This window comes from Saccopteryx leptura, unplaced genomic scaffold (assembly GCF_036850995.1).
Source record: "Saccopteryx leptura isolate mSacLep1 unplaced genomic scaffold, mSacLep1_pri_phased_curated manual_scaffold_21, whole genome shotgun sequence".
NCBI lineage: Eukaryota > Metazoa > Chordata > Mammalia > Chiroptera > Emballonuridae > Saccopteryx > Saccopteryx leptura.
In genome coordinates this window covers 615,348-636,212 of record NW_027095703.1, presented here as the reverse complement: position 1 = coordinate 636,212, position 20,865 = coordinate 615,348, and the positions used below count along the sequence as shown (strand labels likewise).

General features: G+C 37.9%; 1 protein-coding gene across 1 annotated transcript in view; it reads right to left on the bottom strand.

The window, feature by feature from the left end:
• The window catches only part of LOC136386918 (gamma-taxilin-like), a 70,549-nt gene that overhangs the window by 29,868 nt on the left and 19,816 nt on the right, over positions 1 to 20,865 (bottom strand). Inside the window, 2 exon segments of the mRNA XM_066358037.1 lie at positions 11,514 to 11,605; positions 13,581 to 13,881. Of these exon segments, the coding sequence (XP_066214134.1) occupies positions 11,514 to 11,605; positions 13,581 to 13,866 (378 nt within the window). The 5' untranslated portion in view covers positions 13,867 to 13,881.

The window sequence follows — 20,865 nt, the reverse complement described above, 5'->3', positions numbered from 1 at the left end:
ACACGGGAGAAGCACCCATCTGCTTCTCCACACCTCCCCCTCTCCTTCCTCTCTGTCTCTCTCTTTCCCTCCCGCAGCCAAGGCTCCACTGGAGCAAAAGATGGCCTGGGCGATGAGGATGGCTCTGTGGCCTCTGCCTCAGGCACTAGAATGGCTCTGGTTGCAACTGAGTGATGCCCCAGATGGGCAGAGCATCACCCCCTGGTGGATGTGCAGGGTGGGTCCCGGTCGGGCACATGCGGGAGTCTGACTGCCTCCCCGTTTTCAGCTTCAGAAAAATACAAAAAATAAGTAAATAAAATAAAATAGTAAAAAAAAAAGCTGGATGGATGAAGCTGAGGATCGAATCAGCAAGTTAGAGGACAAGATAAACAAAGGCACAGAAGCAGAGCAGCGAAAATAAAAGAGACTCAACAGTCTGAGGAAACTCTGAGAGAGCTCTGTGACAACATGAAGAGAAATAACATCTGCATCTTAGTAGTTCCTAAAGAAGAAGAGAAAGAACAAGGGGTAGAGACTTTGCTCAGACAAATCATAGCTGAAAACTTACCTAAAATGATACAGGAAAAAGTCACACAAGTTCAAGAAGCACAGAGAACTCCATTCAAGAGAAACTCAAAGAAATCTACACCAAGACACATCATAATTAAAATACCAAAGCTAACTGATAAAGAGAAAATATTAAAAGCTACTAGAGAAAAAAAGGCTGTCGCCTACAAAGAAGTCCTCATAAGGATGACATCTGACTTCTCAACAGAAACACTTGAAGCCAGAAGGGAATGGCAAGAAATATTCAAGTAATGCAGAACAAGAGCCTACAACCAAGATTACTTTATACAGCAAGGCTATCGTTTAAATTGAAGAAGAAATAAAAAGCTTCAAAGAAAAAAAAAAAAAAAAAAAAGCTCAAGGAATTCATTACAACCAATTCAATGCAACAAGAAATGTTAAGGGGCCTGTTTTAAACAGATCAAAGGAGAAAAAGAATATAGCAAAAGACGAATACAGCTTAAAAGAATAAAATGGCAATAAACAACTAATATCAATAATAACCTTAAATGTAAATGGATTAAATGATCCAATCAAATACATAGGGTAGTTGCGAGGATAATAAAACAGAACCCATACACAAGTGCTGTCTATATGAGACACACCTTAAAACAAAAGATGCACATAGACTGAAGATAAAAGGATGGAAAAAAATTATTCATGCCAATGGAAATGAAATAAAACTGGGGTAGCAATACTTATATCAGACAAAATGGACTTTAAAACAAAGGCTATAGTAAGAAATAAAAAAGGTCATTACATAATAATAAAAGGAGCAATCCAACAGGAAGATATAATAACCATTATAAATATCTACGCACCTAACATAGGAGCACTTAAATATATAAAGCAGACTTTGATGGATATAAAGGGCGAGATCAACAGCAATACTATAATAATAGGAGATTTCAATACCCCACTAATATCACTAGATAGATCCTCAAGAAAGAAAATTAACAAAGAAACAGCAGATTTGAAGGACATACTAGACCAGTAATGGCGAACCTTTTTATAAAAACCGCCCACTTTTGCAGTGCTGGTCAACCTGGTCCCTCCCTCCCACTAGTGGTGTTCCAGCTTTCATGGTGGGAGGTAGCAGAGCAACCAAATGGTGTAGCAATTGGCCCACCATGAAGCTGGGCCACGCACTAGTAGATGGGAGGGACCTGCACTGCAAAAGTGGGCGATTTTTATAAAAAGGTGTGCCATCACAGCACTAGATCAACTCGATTTAGAAGATATCTTCAGAAACTTTCACCCTAAAGCAGCAGAATATACATTCTTTTCAAGTTCTTATGGTGCATTCTCTAGGACAGACCACACATTAGGGCACAAAAGTGGTCTCAACAAATTTAAGAAGATTAAAATCATATCAAGCATTTTTCTAATCACAGTGGTATGAAAACAGAAATCAACCACAACAGAAAAACTGAAAAATACTCAAACACTTGGAAACTAAATAGCATGTTATTAAATAACGAATGGGTTAACAATGAGATCAAAGAAGAAAAAATATAATTCCTAGAAACAAATGGTAATGAGAATACAATAACTAAAAATTTATGGCACACAGCAAAAGCAGTACTGAGAGGAAAGTTTATAGCACTACAGGCATACCTTAAGAAGCTAGGAAAAGCTCAAATAAACAACTTAACCCTGCATCTAAAAGAACTAGAAAAAGAACAGCAAGTAAAGCCCAGAGCTAGTAGAAGGAAGGAAATAATAAAGATCAAAGAGGAAAAAAATGACACAGAGGCTAAAGAAACAATACAGAGGATCAATGACAGAGAAACTGGTTCTTCAAAAAAGTAAACAAGATCGATGAACCTTTAACCAGACTCACCAAGAAAAAAAGAGCAAGAACTCAAATAAATAAAATTAGAACTGAGAGTGGAGAAATAACAATTGACACAATAGCAATACAAAATATGTTAAGAAAATTTACAGTTCTGTAAAGAACTGTATGCCAAAAAGTTAGACAACCTAGGTGAAAATCGCAATTAAATAACCTAACATCACATCTTAAGGAACTAGACAAAAAAGAACAAAGCCAATCAAGTTAGAAGAAAGGAAACAGTAAAAATTGGAACAGGCCCTGGCCGGTTGGCTCAGTGGTGGAGCGTTGGCCTGGCGTGCAGGAGTCCCAGGTTGGATTCCCAGTCAGGGCACACAGGAGAAGCGCCCATCTGCTTCTCCACTCTTCCCCCTCTCCTTCCTCTCTGTCTCTCTTTTCCCCTCCCGCAGCCAAGGCTGCATTGGAGTAAAAGTTTGCCCGGGTGCTGAGGATGGCTCTATGGCCTCTGCCTCAGGCGCTAGAATGGCTCTGACTGTGGCAGAGTGACGCCCCAGAGGGGCAGAGCATCACTCCCTGGTGGGCATGCCGGGTGGATTCCGGTCGGGCGCATGTGGGAGTCTGTCTGACTGCCTCCCCGTTTCCAACCTCAGAAAAATACCCCCCCCAAAAAAAATTGGAACATAAAAAATGAAAGAGCATAAAAGAATTATAGAAAAATGTAATTCAACAAAGAGCTGATTTTTGAGAAGATCAATAACATTGACAACCCCCTAGCTGGAATCACTACAGAAAAATGTGAAAGAACTCAGATAAATAAAACCGAAATGAAAAAAAGAGAAATTACCACAATACCATAGATATACAAAGTCTCATAGTAGAATAGTATGAAAAGTTATATGCCACAAAATTTAAAACCTAGATGAAATAGATAAATTCCTAGAACTATACAATCTTCCTAGACTGAGTCATGAAGAAGTGGTAAACCTAAACAGACCCATAAGCAGGAAAGAAGAGAAACAATAAAAAATTTGCCAAAAATAAACTTCCAGGGCCAAATGGTTATACCAGTGAATTCAACTAAACAATCAAAGAAGATCTGTATCTATCCTTTCCAAATTCTTCCAAAAAATAGAAGAAGAAATACTTCCTAACACATTTTATGAGGCCAACATAACCCTCGTATCTAAACCTGGCAAGAATACAGAAGAACTAGAGACCAATATCTCTAATAAATACAGATACAAAAATCCTAAACAAAGTATTAGCAAATTGAATACAACACATTAAAAAAATAATACACCACTATCAAGTGGGATTCATTCGAAGATCACAAGGATGGTTCAACATACAGAAATCAATGTAATATACCCCATCAACAAAACAAAGAAAAAAAATCATATGGTCCTATCAACAGATGCAGAAAAAGCATTCAATAAAATAAAATATTCCTTTATGTTTTATTCAATAAAATTGAAATGGAGGAAAGGTTTCTCAACATAATAATAAACACATATTAGTTGGCTCAGCGGTAGAGCGTCGGCCTAGCGTGAGGAGGACCCGGGTTCGATTCCCGGCCAGGGCACATAGGAGAAGCGCCCATTTGCTTCTCCACCCCTCCGCCGCACCTTCCTCTCTGTCTCTCTCTTCCCCTCCCACTGCCAAGGCTCCATTGGAGCAAAGATGGCCCGGGCGCTGGGGATGGCTCCTTGGCCTCTACCCCAGGCGCTAGAGTGGCTCTGGTCGCAACATGGCGACACCCAGGATGGGCAGAGCATCGCCCCCTGGTGGGCAGAGCGTCACCCCATGGTGGGCGTGCCGGGTGGATCCCGGTCGGGCGCATGCGGGAGTCTGTCTGACTGTCTCTCCCTGTTTCCAGCTTCAGAAAAATGCAAATAATAATAATAATAATAATAATAATAAACACATATTATAAACTATAAGTTAGTATCATACTAAAGGATAAAATAATGAAGGCTTTCCCTCAGGAACCAGACAAGGCTGCATACTCTCTCCACTCTTATTCAGTAATGTTCTGGACCACTCTTATTCAGTAACTTTCTTGAAGTTTTAGCCAGAGCAATTAGGGAAGAGAAATAAATAAAATGCACCTATTTCAGGAAAGAAGGTATTACTTTTTTGCTGATGACATGATCCTTTATATAGAAAACCCCTAAGACTCCACCAAAAACTACTAGAAACTGTAAACTAATACAGTAAAGTTGTAGGCTACAAAATCAATACAAAAAAGTGTCCTGCCTTCCTGTATGCCAATGATGAAACTTCAGAAAATGAACCTCAAATACAATTTTATAATTGCAACAAAAACATAAAATTCTTAGAAATAAACTAAGCAACGGATGTAAAGTACATATATACTGAAAACTACAAAGCATTATCAAAAAAATATTGAAAAAGACAGCTATTTAATGCAATCCCCATCAAAATCCCAATGTCAATTCTTAAAGAAGTAAACAAAAAAATTACTTGGTTTGTATGGAACCATAAATAACTCCAAATAAGACAAAGCAATTCTGATAATAATGTATGAGGCCAGAGGTATTACATTACCTGACTTAAAATTACACTATAGAGCCCCGATAAGGAACCCTTATTCACTGCTGGTGGGAATGTAAACTAGTACAGCTCTTATGGAAGAAAGTATGGTGATTCCTCAGAAAATTAAAAATAAATTACCATATGACCGAAAAACCCTTCTACTGGATAACTACACAACACCCAAAAACACTGGTACACAGACACATGCACCCCCTGTTCATCACAGTGGCAAAAACATGGAAATAACCAAAGTGTCCCTTGATACAGGACTGGATAAAGAAGATGTGATACATATATACAATGAAATACTACTCAGCCATAAGAAATGACATAATGCCAGTTAAACATGGATGATCCTTTGTTGACAACAAACATAGCTAAAAACTGTATAATTTCACACATAGATGGAATATAAAAATGAAAGTCATGGTCATAGATAAAAGAGAAGTAGTTACCAGGTGGATGAAGTCAGGGGGTGAGATGGAAGGCAGTAAACAGAGATAAATATGAGGTGACTGGAAATGATTTTACTGTGAGGAATGGACACACGGAAAAGAATCAACAGTTCTAATGTTATAGAAATATTTACCTGAAACCTATGTACAATTATTGATCAAAGTACCCCCATTAAGTTTTATAAAAATTTTTATTTAAATTATACTCCAAAGCAATGGAAAAAACAAACCAAAGAGAACAGCATGGCACTGGTAGAAAACAGACATACACACATAAAAAATAGAACTGAGTGCCCAGAAATAAAACTACAGATATATCTTCAACAAAGGAACCAAAAACACACAATGGAGAAAAGAAAGCCTCTTCAATAAATGTTGCTGGGAAAATGACATGCAAAATAATGAAACTATTATGGTTGTCCCTATGTACAAAAATTGTCAAAATGTTTCAAAGACCTAAATATAAGGCCTGAAATAATAAATAACATAGAAGAAAACATAGCTAATAAATTAAGGATCTCGGCTGTAGAGAGCATTTTATGAATTTGAGCCCCAAGGCAAAAGAAGTAACGGCAACAATAAATGAATGAGACTATATCAAATTTAAGAGTCTTTCTGCATTCAAAAGAAACCAAGGAAAACCTAAATGGCAGCCAACTGAATGGGAGATGATATTTACATATAGCAGTTCAGAAAATATGTTTATATCCAAAATATATCAAGATTCATAAAACTCAACACTGCCTGATCAGGCAATGGCGCAGTGGATAGAGCATCAAATTGGGATGCAGGGGACTCAGGTTTGAGACCCCAAGGTCACCAGTTTGAGCGCAGGCTCATCAGGTTTGAGCAAGGCTAACCAGCTTGAGCCCAAGGTTGCTGGCTCGAGCAAGCGTTCACTCAGTCTGCTATAGTGCCCCGGTCAAGGCACATATGAGAAATCAATCAATGAACTAAGGAGCTGTAACGAAGAATTGATGTTTCTCATCTCTCTCCCTTCCTGTCTGTCTGTCTGTATCTCTGACTCTCTCTGTCTCTGCCACAAAAAAAAAAAATTAAAAAAAACAGGTGGAGGACTTGAACAGACACTTCTGCCAAAAAGACATACAAATGCCCAAGATATATACAAAAAGATATTCACCTTCACTAGCTATCAAGAAAATGCAAATCAACTACACAGGTAAAAACAAATGTTCAAGATGTTGTAGGGAAAAAGAAATCCTCATTCACTGCTCATGAAAATGTAAACTGGTGTGGTCACTATGGTAAACAGTGTGGCAGTTTCCAAAATATTAACAGTAATTACCTATAACCAGGCAATACTTATTCCAGGTGTTGACCCAAAAAGCCCCAAATAATTTGTTCCCTAAGACATATGAAGCCCTAATTTCCTTGCAGCATTATTCACAGTGGCTGAGACATGGAGACAACCAAGACTTCTTTTGACAGAGGACTGGATAAAGAGGATGAGGTACATAAATACAATGGAATATTACCCAGCCAACAGAAAAGATTAAACACTGCCATTTGTGATAACATGGCTGAAATTATAATATCAGAATATTATGCTAAGAAAAATAAGTAAGACAGACACAGAGTCAACCCTACGATGGCCAGAGAGAATGGGGGCTGGAGGGGATGGAAGAGTGAAAGGGGAAAAAAGGGGCCAAGTATCTGGAAATATTGTATGGTTTAATTTTCGGTGGTAGGCCCATAGTGCAAAATACAGATGACCTGTCACTGAAATGTCCACTTGAAACCTATATGATTCTATTAACTTATGCCTCCCCAAGATGTAATTTTTTTTTTTTTTTGTATTTTTTGTATTTTTCTGAAGCTGGAAATGGGGAGAGACAGTCAGACAGACTCCCGCATGCGCCCGACTGGGATCCACCCGGCATGCCCACCAGGGGCAATGCTCTGCCCACCAGGGGGCAATGCTCTGCCCCTCTGGGGCGTCGCTCTATTGTGACCAGAGCCACTCTAGCGCCTGGGGCAGAGGCCAAGGAGCCATCCCCAGCGCCCGGCCCATCTTTGCTCCAATGGAGCCTTGGCTGTGGGAGGGGAAGAGACAGAAGAGAGGAAGGAGAGGGAGTGGGGGTGGAAAAGCAGATGGGCGCTTCTCCTGTGTGCCCTGGCCGGGAATCGAACCCGGGACCCCCGCACACCAGGCCGACGCTCTACCACTGAGCCAACCGGCTAGGGCCCAAGATGTATTTTTAAAAAGTGAATTAACTAATTAAAAAAAAAGAGTAACTAGAGAAAAATTAAATTAAAAGAAGAATCAAACAATATGTACAAATGATCTTTCAGGAATTTTTAGTCACCCTAGATTATATTGTTATGATTCATCCATATTGTTGTATTTGCTGTACAGACCTTCTGGATCACTGTATAATATTCCTTTCCAAAATAACCATCATATTTTCTCTTGTTATTGGTCTTTGTACGATTCCTAGGTTTCCTTACTATTATAAGAATATTATCCTTCTAATATATATGCATACTGGTAAAAGCATACAAGTTTCTGTAGGGTGTAAATCTAGTATTATTGCTGTAATTTCTACAACATTGAACTTTACATGATAATGTCAAGCTGTTCTCTAGCAAAGCTGACAGATTTACATCCCCAGCAACAATTTATAGATCCATACTGTGTTCAACACTTAATATTATCAAAATTCTTAACTTCTACAACTAGAATAAAGATAAAGTGGCACCTCCTTGTGTTTTTATTTTATTATGTTTATTGAGGTAACCCTTGTTTAATAGGATCATCTGGTTTCAAGTGTAAATTTCTATGATACATAGTCTGTATATTGCATTGTGTGCCCATGACCCAATGTAAAATCATCTTCCATCTCCTTCTCATTAATTTGTGGATGTTATTCATATATTCTTTATTTAAAAGAATTTTTTTTAGATTTTATTTATTGATTTTTAAAGGAGGGGGAGAGAGGAGGACTGTATATATTTGCATACTTTAAAAGTTGTTGGCTGAGTTATCTGGTTCTTCTAAGTGCTGACTGAGAATTTCCCTCTACAATCTTTGGAAGACATATCTTAAAACACACTCAGTTACCGGGAACTTTTAAAAATAAAACAGGCTGCTTAGACAGTCACAACGTCTTAAGCAATTAGCAAGAAGTAGAATAAGAGGTCACTTCTTCAGCACTGAGACAGGTGGTTGTTAATAGTCAACAAAATTAGAGAGTAATATATTTAAATGAAAGACCAGGATAAAACCTCAGAAAGAACCTTAATGAAATCTAGGTAAATAATTTACCTAATAAATAATTCAAACTAATGGTCATAAAGAAACCCACTGAAATCAATTATAACAAATAACTTATGAAGATGTACTATATACCCTGATGGCTATGTTTAATAATACTATTTTGCATATTTTGAAGTTAAAAGCATAAGTAGATCTTTAAAGTTTGCATCTAAAGAAAAATGTCTTTTGTTTTAACTGTGATGATGGATGTTAACTAGACTTACTGTGTTGATCCTTTTGCCAGTAAACTACTAAATTGTATCATTATGGAGATCTCTTGAAATCAGTTCACTGTTATATTAGTTATATCTCAGTAAAGAAATAAAAGTAACAAATTAAACTTCAAAAACTTGGGTATTATACATAGATTAGAACTGTTTCTCAGTTCACTACAATATTTGGATCTCCTGGGTGAGTATTCTCACTGAATTCCTTTTATTATTTTTATAAATTTTAATGGGGTGACATCAATAAATCAGGGTACATATGTTCACTTAATTTCAAAACCAGATGTGTTGCAGGTTTAGATATGTAAGACAGTCTCCAGTGGAATAGTCATATGATGAATATCAAACAATAGTGGTAGAAAAATAAGACCAAAAGAAAAGAAAAGCAAAAGGTAAGTGGACAACCTAGTGAAATTAACAGAAAAAGTAGCAGCATAGAAGGATAAGTAATTGACTTGGTGATGTGAAAGATGTAGCCCAGCTAAGAAATGAGCATGCATATATTAAAAGCTAGAGTGCTTGATGGGAAGTATAAGCCTTTTGCCCCTCAAAGAGAAGCTCCAACTTTGTGAATTTCCTTTTAGTGGGTCAATGCTTTCTGGTGGTGTCTATATCTCAGTCTCTTTGACCTCTATTTGTCTCTCTTCTTGTTTCTTTGACAGTGACAAGAAGGTTATCTCACTGTTACATATCCTAACTCTGTTTTTTATGGAATGCATTTTAAAATATTTTAAACCAAAATATGTGTATCTTTTATTACTCATAAGAACTACTGCTCTCCATAGGAATAAAACTAAATCAAAGAAAGGCTACTCACTAGGGAAGTCTCTAATGTTTTACCTACCAAAACAAATGCGGTAATTCTTACTTACCATACCCTCCTCCTTACCATACCCCCCCTAAAAAATTCTAAACAAACAATAAAACACCACTTGCCCATTAGCTGGGATGCAGTATCTTAGCCATCTCCCTACAACCCATCTCATTACGTACTTTAAAGTGTTTTTACATGTACTGAATCATAATCTGCACTCTGACAAGATTCCCAGGTCATCTGCTTGAGTTTGAGAAAAGATCATGCTAGTCTATTTGCTATTTCTTCCTACTTTTTCTTGGCTGGCTGCATCTGTCACATCACCAGATAAACTACTTAACCTTCTATTCTGCTGTATTTTTACTTAATATTCACTCCTTTGTCCGTTTATCTTTTTCTTTTTTGTTTTGGTGTTCTTCTTCTACAACTGCTGCTTTGATTTTCATCATCCGACTATTCCACTATAGCAGAAATTTTCAACCTTTTTCATCTCATGGTACAAATAAACTAATTACTTCAATTCTGCAGCACATCAAAAACTTTATTTTTTTGTCGATGATAAAAAAAAATAGCTATAATTTTGATTCACTGAAACTGGACAGTAATGTGTTGGCTTGTCATTTTTTTTTTAAACTGTCAGTGACCCTGACTAAATAGGTATGTCATGTTTTAAAAATTATTGGCATATCAGGCAAAATGGCTGTACTACACTATTTCACAAAATTCACAATTGTAATCAATACATTTTAAGCTTTTCCCTCTATGTTAGGTAGATCAAAGGCAGCTCCACTTTGTTCCTCCTAATTCCCATTTTTATCAGGACTTTGCAGATCACAATAACCACAGTCTAAGAGGAACATACATGCTTGAGAGAACCAAAGGCTTTCAACATCTTTAAGGTGTTTCCGGTACCAACTAATCACAGGCTAACCCTTCTAAATTCCAAAAATCAGACGAAGTTTCACCAGTTCCCTAGAACACACATCAGCATGAACTTTCAAATGCTATAAAAGCCCCCAAAATCCCTTCTATTGGGGCTGAGGCCTTTTTCGGCCTCAGTCCATCTGCATCCAGATGCTTTAATCAAGTCCATTGTTTTATAAACGCCTCATGAGATTTCTCTCAGTAAACTTAACCCTCTATACTCTTTCTAGAATTTCTGAATTTCTGAATTTAACTGTAAAAGACATTCACTCCCAACAGACAGACATATAAACATACAAATGAAAATGCTGGCCCAGGCCGGTTGGCTCAGTGCATAAAGCATCACCCGGCATATAGATATCCTGGGTTCCATTCCAGTTAGGACACACAGGAGAAGCAACCATCTGCTTCTCTACCCATACCTCTCCTATCTCTCTTCCTCTTCCCCTCCCACAGCTCAAATGTTACAAGGGCATCAGGTGCTAAAAATAGCTCAGCTGATTTGAGCATCGGTTCCACAAGGAGGTACCGGGTAGATACCACTCAGGGCACATGCAGTAGTCTGTCTCACTGTCTCCTCTCCTCTCACTTAAAAAAAGGGAAGGGAAGGGAAGGGAAGGAAAAAGGAAAAAGGAAAAGGAGAGGGAGGGAGGGAGGGAGGTAGGGCTTACTTAGAAATGCACAGGCTAACTAAATTTAGGAGATCTATTTCAAATCTCAAAAAATATTACAATGTTCATAAAACTAAGCCACACACCAAATAAAGTTCCAAGAAATTAGATTTCTTCCTTTAAATTCTGTAATAAAATAAATTTACATTTAAAAGTATATAAAAATTATACGTTAAATTATAACACAATACATTAAATTATACACTTCACCATATTTTTTAAGGGTATGTTCCCTTAATACTCACAAGATCAGCATATTTCTTGCAGAGAGCTGCCAGCTTCTCCTCTGGAGTTGAAAGAGTATTTAAGGCTTGCATCAACAACAATACTTCCTTTCCTGGTTTATAAGATAAAAAAAGAAAAGTTAAAATATTTTATAAAAGGTGGAAATGGTTTTGTTTTGTTTTAATTTTTTTCTTTTACTTTTATTAACTTTTAGAGAGGACAGAAAGCGAGAGAGAGAGAGAGAGAGAGAGAGAGAGAGAAAAGGGGGAGGGAGGAGCAGGAAGCATCAACTCCCATATGTGCCTTGACCAGGCAAGCCCAGGGTTTTGAACCGGCAACCTCAGCATTCCAGGTCGACATTTTATCCACTGCGCCACCACAGGCCAGGCCAGTGGAAATGGTTTTAAGAATATTCTTCTATCAGACAATATACAAGGAAGTTCAAAAAATTTTTCAAGCCTGATCAGGAGGTAATACAGTTGATAGAGATTTGTATGCTGAGGACCTAGGTTCAAAACCCTGAACTCACTGACTTGAGTACGGACAGGCTCACCAGGTTAACTGCGCTTGAGTATGGGGTCACCAGGTTGAGCATAAGATCACAGACATGACCCCAATGTTATTAGCTTAAGTCCAAAGGTCGCTGACTTGAAGTCCAAGGTCCCTGACTTGAGCAAGGGCTCACTGGCTCAGCTGGAGCCCTGTGGTCAAGGCACATATAAGAAAGGAATCAATGAACAACTAAAGTGCCACAACTACAGGTTGATGCTTCTCATCTCTGTCCTTTCCTCTCTCTCTCTCTCTCTCTCAAAAAAAAAAAAAAAAAAAAGACCAACTGCTCAAAAAGCTAACACACTCTGCCCATTCCTAAAGTGCAGACTTTTTCTGTGACCAATCTGAGTTATAATTGTTTTCTGATGATTTACTAATCATAATCTGGATATTAACAATGTACAGTACTAAAAAGACAGACAGATTACTCCTTCACTTGAGGAAAGAGTTTTTAAGAGTACTTTAAAAATCTGGCTGGGAGAAGTAGGTAGCTGAGCTAGAAAGCGGAAAATAATAGTTCAAGATAAATGATAGTTTTATTTCTTGCTCTAGGGATAGAAATGTATTTACTTGCTAAAATGTTCAGTCACGTATATGACATATTTCCTTTTATTTTTAATCTGAATAAAACTTTGATACTGTTATAGGGATAAGAAGAAAAAACAAGCTGAAATGAATACATTCTTATGCACACACAATCTTAGTAATAAATCCCTTTCTAATTAAAATCAAGGCCAAATAAAAAAGAGGAAAATAATTACTAAACGTGTAATAAGAGTAAAAAGTAAACTTCAATTCTCTGAAGATTTTAAACTCTAACCATTCTAAACTAAACAATTTTAAGCTGACGTATTTTACACACACTGTTGTGGCATTATATCTGTCTCTTTTGCAAAAAGTTATAAATACTTTCACATTGTTACAAGTTTTAAAATCCTTAAGGGTAGCAGGTTAAGGCAATAAGTCAAATCAGACAAGAATTTTTGGAATAAAAAAACTGAGGGGCAACCAGTGAGGCAAAGTAAGTATGTCTGATTTGATTCATGAAATTTAATATACCACATTCTTAGTTCTAACTGTCAGGCTAATATTGCAGAAGAAAGAAAAACGTATCTTAAAATCCACTCTTATTAACCCACTTTTTCAACAACAGATGACAGATTATTCCTAAATTTTAGTGAATATTCTTTAAGTAAATGGAGCAAGTATACAGTGTTAACAGTAATTATTGGTTGAACTACTTAAAAATATCAAACAACAGACAAATCAAATAACACTTCTGCAAAACTGGCCACCAATGTTTTCAGAAAAAACAATTCTTGATTATTCAGACCAAAATAACTAACTCCTTTTTTTATAACTAAACTTCCTACTTAGCTTATTTTTGCCGCCTGCATATAAATGTAGCAGAGGCACACTGCCCTGACCAAAAAAAACCAGAGGTAATATCTACAAAACATCTACCTCAAAGTTGGCGATATTCCATAATCACATGCACTGCAGAAAATGCCCAACCACTAAACAAAGATTATTACCTAAAGTTTTTCCTTTGTTCCTGCTGCATTCTGAATCTTGTGGACTATCAGAAGGATCTGTTCCAGTTTCTGGGCCAGGTGCTTTCTCAGTTGAGTCTTGTATGCAGTGTGCTGGGCTCAAAACATTCCTGTCTTTTGTTATGTCACTGCCTTCATCCTCTTCCGGAAAATGTTTGTTACCTATGCCACCACAATTTGAGTCAGGATGTTGGAGAATATCATTTGATTGAGAGTTACCCAATGTATCTGTTTTTATTCCTAGTCTGCAAACTTGAGATTCTTCCATTGTTGCAATCACATGCTACCAGAAATAAGGAGGAAAAAACATGAAGAAAGTTAAATCAAGGAAGAAAAACTATGCAGTCCAGGAAAATACAGTTTTTCATTTAATTTATGTTTAAATGTATCTTTTTCTTCTTTTACTTGGTACAAAGACATAACGTCACCATTAAACACGGTTTATTCCTCTTCCATAGGTTTTCTTGTTTTGTTTTGTTTTTGTATTTTTCTGAAGCTGGAAATGAGGAGAGACAGTCAGACAGACTCCCACATGTGCCCAACCGGGATCCACCCGGAACGCCCACCAGGGGGCGACACTCTGCCCACCAGGGGGCAATGCTCTGCAGCGACCAGAGCCACTCTAGCGCCTGGGGCAGAGGACAAGGAGCCATCCCCAGCACCCGGGCCATCTTTGCTCCAATGGAGCCTCGGCTGCGGGAGGGGAAGAGAGAGACAGAGAGGAAGGGGGGGGGGTGGAGAAGCAAATGGGCGCTTCTCCTATGTGCCCTGGCCGGGAATCGAACCCGGGTCCCCCGCACACCAGGCCGACGCTCTACCGCTGAGCCAACCGGCCAGGGCTTCCATAGGTTTTTATTGAATAATGATGCTTCTCTGAATCAAAAATGGGAAAAGGAGCGGAGGGACTATCATAATGGTAGATTAGAAACTCAAAGGCTTTATACCTAATGAAGTGCTGGCAGGATCTATCACAATAGAATTTCTGAAGAACTCTTAGAATCTTCTGAAAACCCATAGCACAAAATTAAAAATTATAGCCCAATAGAAGACTTAGTGAATAAAAAAGCAGCTGTTTTACAGACGAGCATTATGAGATTTCCAAATTCTACCACCCCAAACACCAGATCAACGACAGCCTAAGACCACAGCCCATACTATTTATTAGTGCTGGCTAACAGGAACAATACAGACATTTGGAAAAGTTTATGGTTACATCCAACATTTCTGACAATTACCTGAGAAACCTCTCCTTAAGTTTGCCTTTGTTTAACCCTGGCGAGTACACCCTGGGAAGGTTTTAAATAAAAATATTAAAGACACAGCAACATAGAATAAAGGAAAACAATCAGAGGGAAAAAAAATAAAGAGAAAAAACCTGAGAAGTCCAAGACAAATGATGAACATAGGTTTTTAAAAGTTACCTCATAATATTAATCTTTTTATTTCTATCTAGTCTTTAGTCTTGACTTCAAGCTAAATTAAAGGCTAAGGCATAGCTAACAGCCTAAATATTCTAAACTGATCAAAAGCAAAAAGAAAGCATATTTTACTTATTCACTTGGACCATCTCTCTCTTCACGTATATTTATTTCTGCTGGTGTACCCAGTGTATACTCTGCTGACTTTACTCCACTGAAGGAGAAAGTAAGGTTCCATTTGGGCATGGTGAGACCTTGCCCATAAATGAAGACAAAGGCCAAAGACACCCACCCTGTATACTGTGGAGAAGAGAGGGATCCAAACTTAGATGGTTCTGCTGGAAGCAAGTACCCAAGTCACTATGCCATCTAGTTCTGTGGGGCAAGAATTCCTGAATTTAAGTTACAAGGCTTTGAACAGTGTTCAGAGTAAACAAAGAAAGGTGGACCAATAGGCTTTGGGCTGAACAGATGTACAAAATGTTAACATAGGCAGATAATTAGATACTGATGGGTAGAGAAAAAGGGGTTGAACATTGTATATTTTATAAAATTTGGATAGCCTGCTTCATTAAGAAGCTACAATATCCCATTTAGCTTAATTTGCTATAAGACTAAAACATTCACAGGCTTATCAGCCCACTGTGCCCTCAGAATCCACTGTGTCTTCAGAAACCATTGTGCCATTGAGCCCTTGGATCACCACCTCTTAAGAATAGATTGGCCCTGGCCAAATATCTTAATGAATAGAGCATCATTTTGGCATGCTGAAGTCACAGGTTTCAGAGGTCAGGGCAAATATAAGAAGCAATGAATGAGTGCACAAATGAAGCAATCAAGTAGAACAAATTGACACTTCTCTCTCTCTTTCTTCTGTCTCCTTCTCAAATCAATGGGGAAAAAATAACTTTTTTTCCATACGCCCAGGATAAAAGCAGTTTATATTCAGACTACAGGTAAGGAGCTTCTGTGCTTCTTCTTTCAGACATGTGCAGAGGAAGCCAGAATAGTGGCCACATCGGCCTGTCAGTCTACTCTAAAAGAAGGATTTCATTGGTTTGTGGGAGGAACCAACTTCTCGTGAAATTTTAAAGAAACTGATTGGTGAGAAAAGAAAAAGTCCATCCTTCCGGGCCTACAAGTGTGAGCCCAGTGCAAGCGCTTGCGTGCTCTCTCTCTCACTGCTCAGAAACAAGCGTTCCATTTGCAGGGTTTCCAGGCAATATTCCTGCCTGTACAGGCTCTATGCAGTGCCTAGACTGGACTAAGCTTTGATATGGGATGAACCCAAGCACAGATTATCTGGATTCTGGTCTTTATATTGGGCTTAATAAAGAAAACTCTAAACTTTTCCCTTGGTGGGACAGAGGGAGAGGTGGCCCTGAAAGCCTGCAAGCTGCCTTCTATTTCAACTTGGAATATATCATACTGCAAAAGCCTAAACTTCTCCAAGTGTGGGTCTTATAAAATGCTTATTAAGCGGTACAACACACAAACTCTGTCAGAACAGACATCAGAACCGGTATCACCATTATTTCTATATCCGAATGTATGGTATTAATTACTGTGTATATACATACACACATTGCATATGAAGTACAATACACTTTTACTTAACCATCCTCCTTTTGGGAATTCTTCCTTCAAAAAAGCCATAAATAGAGTGCCTCTGGGGCCCCTTGAGTCCTAATGATTCCATTCTGTTATATGTCTCTGAGATAAATGCGAACAAAGAAGAGCAGAGTCCTGACATAACCAGATATAGTCCTTTTGAAAAACAGCAATTAGTTTCCCTGACCACCTATATTTATAGAGGCTTCTTGAGTATCTTGTGTGATATCCTATTTTTGGGAGTGGTCAACTCACTCAATAAAAGTAATCATGGAGGAAAGGCCCAACCAGTTTCATTTGTTAAACTTAAGTGTCACAGTCAAGAATTTACCTAGCTAGACCAAAGAGCATCTCCACTTTATGCAAAAACGTGTCCATTATTGTTCTGGATATCCAGTTGTCTATAAAGCAAAGCCATTGATCTGGTGGAATTAACAGAGAGAGACTCTCCAGATGCATGGGTCTGGTTTACTGAAGGTTGGTTAAGCTGAAACTCAAAAGTTTCTCTTTGGCTGCTGCTGCTGTTTTGCCTCAGCACTACTTATGAAGAACCAAGAACAGATACATGGCTATTAGGTGGGCTGAATATATTAATCCTCACTGCTCTGGCTTACATATTCCCTCATAAACTTTCTTACACAACATACCTGTGTGGTCTGCAACTAAGAAAACTATACAGATGGACTGATTAAACACCTCGCTTTTAACCATCACAAATTCAGGAAATAAATCACAGTTCCTAAATAAATTATTGGGTTATTCACATTGATATCTACGCTAAGTGAAATCAAGCTACTAGTTAAACCTCCAATACCCAATTGCCACAATTACCAAATGGACTTCAGTCATTGCATAATCATGGTTGGAACTCCATCATTAGACTGTGAACAAAGTAAAGGATTCTTCATTTTTGATACAGAGCCTACTAATACATGCCAGACTTGTTAAAGTCTGATGCTAAAAACTGACCTGTTGTGTCCAGGTTGGGAAGGGCACAACAATGAGGGTACAGTCTCCACTCTGTCCCAGAAGTTAAAGCACATTGAATCTCTGAAACCTTCTCAAGGACACTGGTCAAAAGAGTACACCACTATTAAACATCTTTTCATGTTATCGGATTTCTGTGCTACTTCAATCAGCTGAGTCTAGCCACATTACTGTTGTACTTAAACATTTTGTCATGTGATCAGCTTCCTAAATAATCTGCAGTCTGAAAATGGTATACTTTATCAAAAAAGCCTCTAAAAATGGGGGAAAGAGGGCAGTCAAGGTGCTCAGGAATTAATCACACTCCTTAAAATTCATAAGCATCTGGTTTTATTAAGTGTAGGGTTGCCTCTCAAACACTGACAAAAGAATTCCTAATATTACTTCCTTCACTCAGCTTCTTACCTACACACCTTAGATAGGCAAGTTGGATGCAGTCACCAGAAAAGGATCATTCCCTTCAGTCTGCCCTTAGGTAATAAACAGGAAAAAGGAGTATAGTGTTATGTAGTTCAACTTCAAAAAAATTCAAAGATATCTGATCATTCTCAAGCTGGTAATTCTTCTCAATAGCAAAACTAAGACAACCTAGGGGCACAGTCTTCCCCTAGTATAAAATGGGGACTGTAAGTCAAACTCTGATTGACTTTAAGTGAGAGGAAGGGAGATAGATTCCCACATGTGCCCTGACCAGGATCCACCCAGCAACCCATCTGGGGCTGATGCGCAAAGCAATCCAGCTATGCTAAGCACCTTAGGCCAACACTCATACCAATCAAGTCATTCACTGGCTGTGGGAGGGGAAGGAGGCGAGAAAGGGAAATGGGTGAGAGAAAGAAGCAGATGTGTGCTTCTCTTGTGTGCCCTAACAGGAAATTGAACTGGGATATCCATACGCCTGGCTGATGTTCTACCCAATGAGCTAAACAACCAGACTGACTCTTGGTTGGCTCAATCGCCTTACTGACCCTTATGAAAGTAACATGGCCATAGATTACAAGGATAATGATCATTTCTTGAGTATAACACCCACAGAGTCTCCCAAGATGGCTCCTGCAGGTCAAAGAATAGGATATAAAGGATCTCTGCAAGGTTTATTAAAATTCTCTCAGCCCTCTCACAACTGAGTTTTCTGGACCAAGGGACTGGTGTAAGTAGCAGGTGACTGAACAAAAGTTGAAGTTATAGTTAGTACAAATATAGATTTTTGTGTCACTTAAAAAGTCTAGGTACTGTGTGAGTAACATGTTAGACTCTTAAGACAGTGGTTCTCAAAGTGTGCGCCAAGGCACATTGCTGCATCCCAGAAGATTTCCAGGTATGCCCCATGGTATTCCAGAGAAATATGTGCCTGCTGGGGACCAAAAAACCAATAGGGTTTTTGAAGAATAAATTTTGGGGGGACAGAGGTGTGGGGAATTGGCTGTAAGCTGACAATCTGCCCAACTCCCCACCTCACTTGCCTGATTAGGTTGCAAAAGGCTGTTAAGCTATGGTGCTGGATTGTTTACACTATCCCCATGATCCCTGAAAAGACTGGAGGCAAGTTTCTTCTATCCTTTGTTTGGTGTAAAGTTAAGATGATATGTATGGTGGGGGTTTTCTGCACTTGGTAAAATTCTTGAGTTGCCTTGGAAATGTGATCAGAGACCACTGATTTGCTAATGGCCTCACTTTGCCCTATAAATAAAGCAAGATGCAGTTTTTGGGCGCAGTTTGTTCTTGCCAGCAGCAATTACACGGCCCTCCCCACCCGTATTTTCTTAATTCCGCACAGTTCCCACTTAGTACCTGGAATTACTAGCTGTGCTGGTTCGCGGTATGTGCCCTGATCTAAAAATAAATATAGTTACTCTACTATACCATTTCATTATGGAAATACTGCTTTTTGATTAATACATCATTATTATATTTATTATCAACACATCATTATATTATTTTTAGATAAATACACCCAAATAAAATAGATTTCTCAAAAAAAGCATGATATTGAAGAATCCTATTCTGGAAGTGAGCAAAAGTTAAGTGTAAATAAAATAGGACTTGAAGGCTGATGAACAGAATTTAATTTATAGCATTTTCCATCACTTAACACTGAACAATACAATTGGACTAGAAACCCATTCATGGAAGCTTCAAGTGATTTTGGTTTAACATTAACAGAAGAACTGGCAGCTATATCCACTGATCGTGGATTGATGATTAAACATAAGGAGTTGTCTCTTGAAGGCTTTTGGATTTAAAAGAATATGTGGCAATATCTAAAAAAGCTTTGAACTTTTTACTATAATTTTCAACATCCTATTTATGTGAATTAAGATTTTCTACCCTCAACATAAGAGTAAAAAGAGAGGAATTCTTCAATGTATTGTCGAGGAAATGAGAGTTTGCCTTTCAAATAGATGCCCAAACATGGAAGAAATCGCTAGAACACATCAGGTTCATGTTTCTCATAAACACAAGAATGATAAAACTTAACACATTTGTGCCAGGTCCTGCCAAATTTACTCAATCTTACTAAGAATGTATCTAAATATATATATAAAGATAACATTTTTGTCATGTTTTAATATTTTAACTCCTGTTTTTTATAAATTCTAAAAAGCATAACTCAAAAAATGTACCATAAAAGTTTTTAATATCAAAATAAATTTAACTTGGTTGTATTTATTTTGTTTAATTACCATAAAAGCACGCTTGAACTTTATATTTTTTCCTTTAATATTTGAATTATTATAACATATTTCTCAGAAATTTGTATATAGTGCACCCACAATTATTTGTAGGATTTTAAATGCATCCCAACTTCAAAAAGTTTGAGAACCACTGCTCTAAGGTATGAGAGGGAGAGAAACATTAATCATCCTGTTTGTTCCATAACTTCCCCTAAAACAGTCCTCATTAAAAATAAATTCATGTACTTAGTATGGCTCTCATAAACTACTGCAAGCCACTTAATTTGAACAGACAACTGAATCTATCTTTCAGACAGACTGCCCCTCAATGGAAATAACAGTAGAAGTCCCCATTCCTATATCTCCCAAATACAATGCTTAGCAATATTACTAAATGGCTCCTTCACCCTCATTACTTTAATCACTGCCAAGTTATTACTGGATTAGATGAATAACATCTAATTGGTGCCATGAGCAGACAGGACATACTGTATTAAGTGTCCTTAGGCCCAACAGAAAGAATGACGGAATCAATTACTCAACAAGAATCCCTTGGCCAGGGATTATGCCATAAAG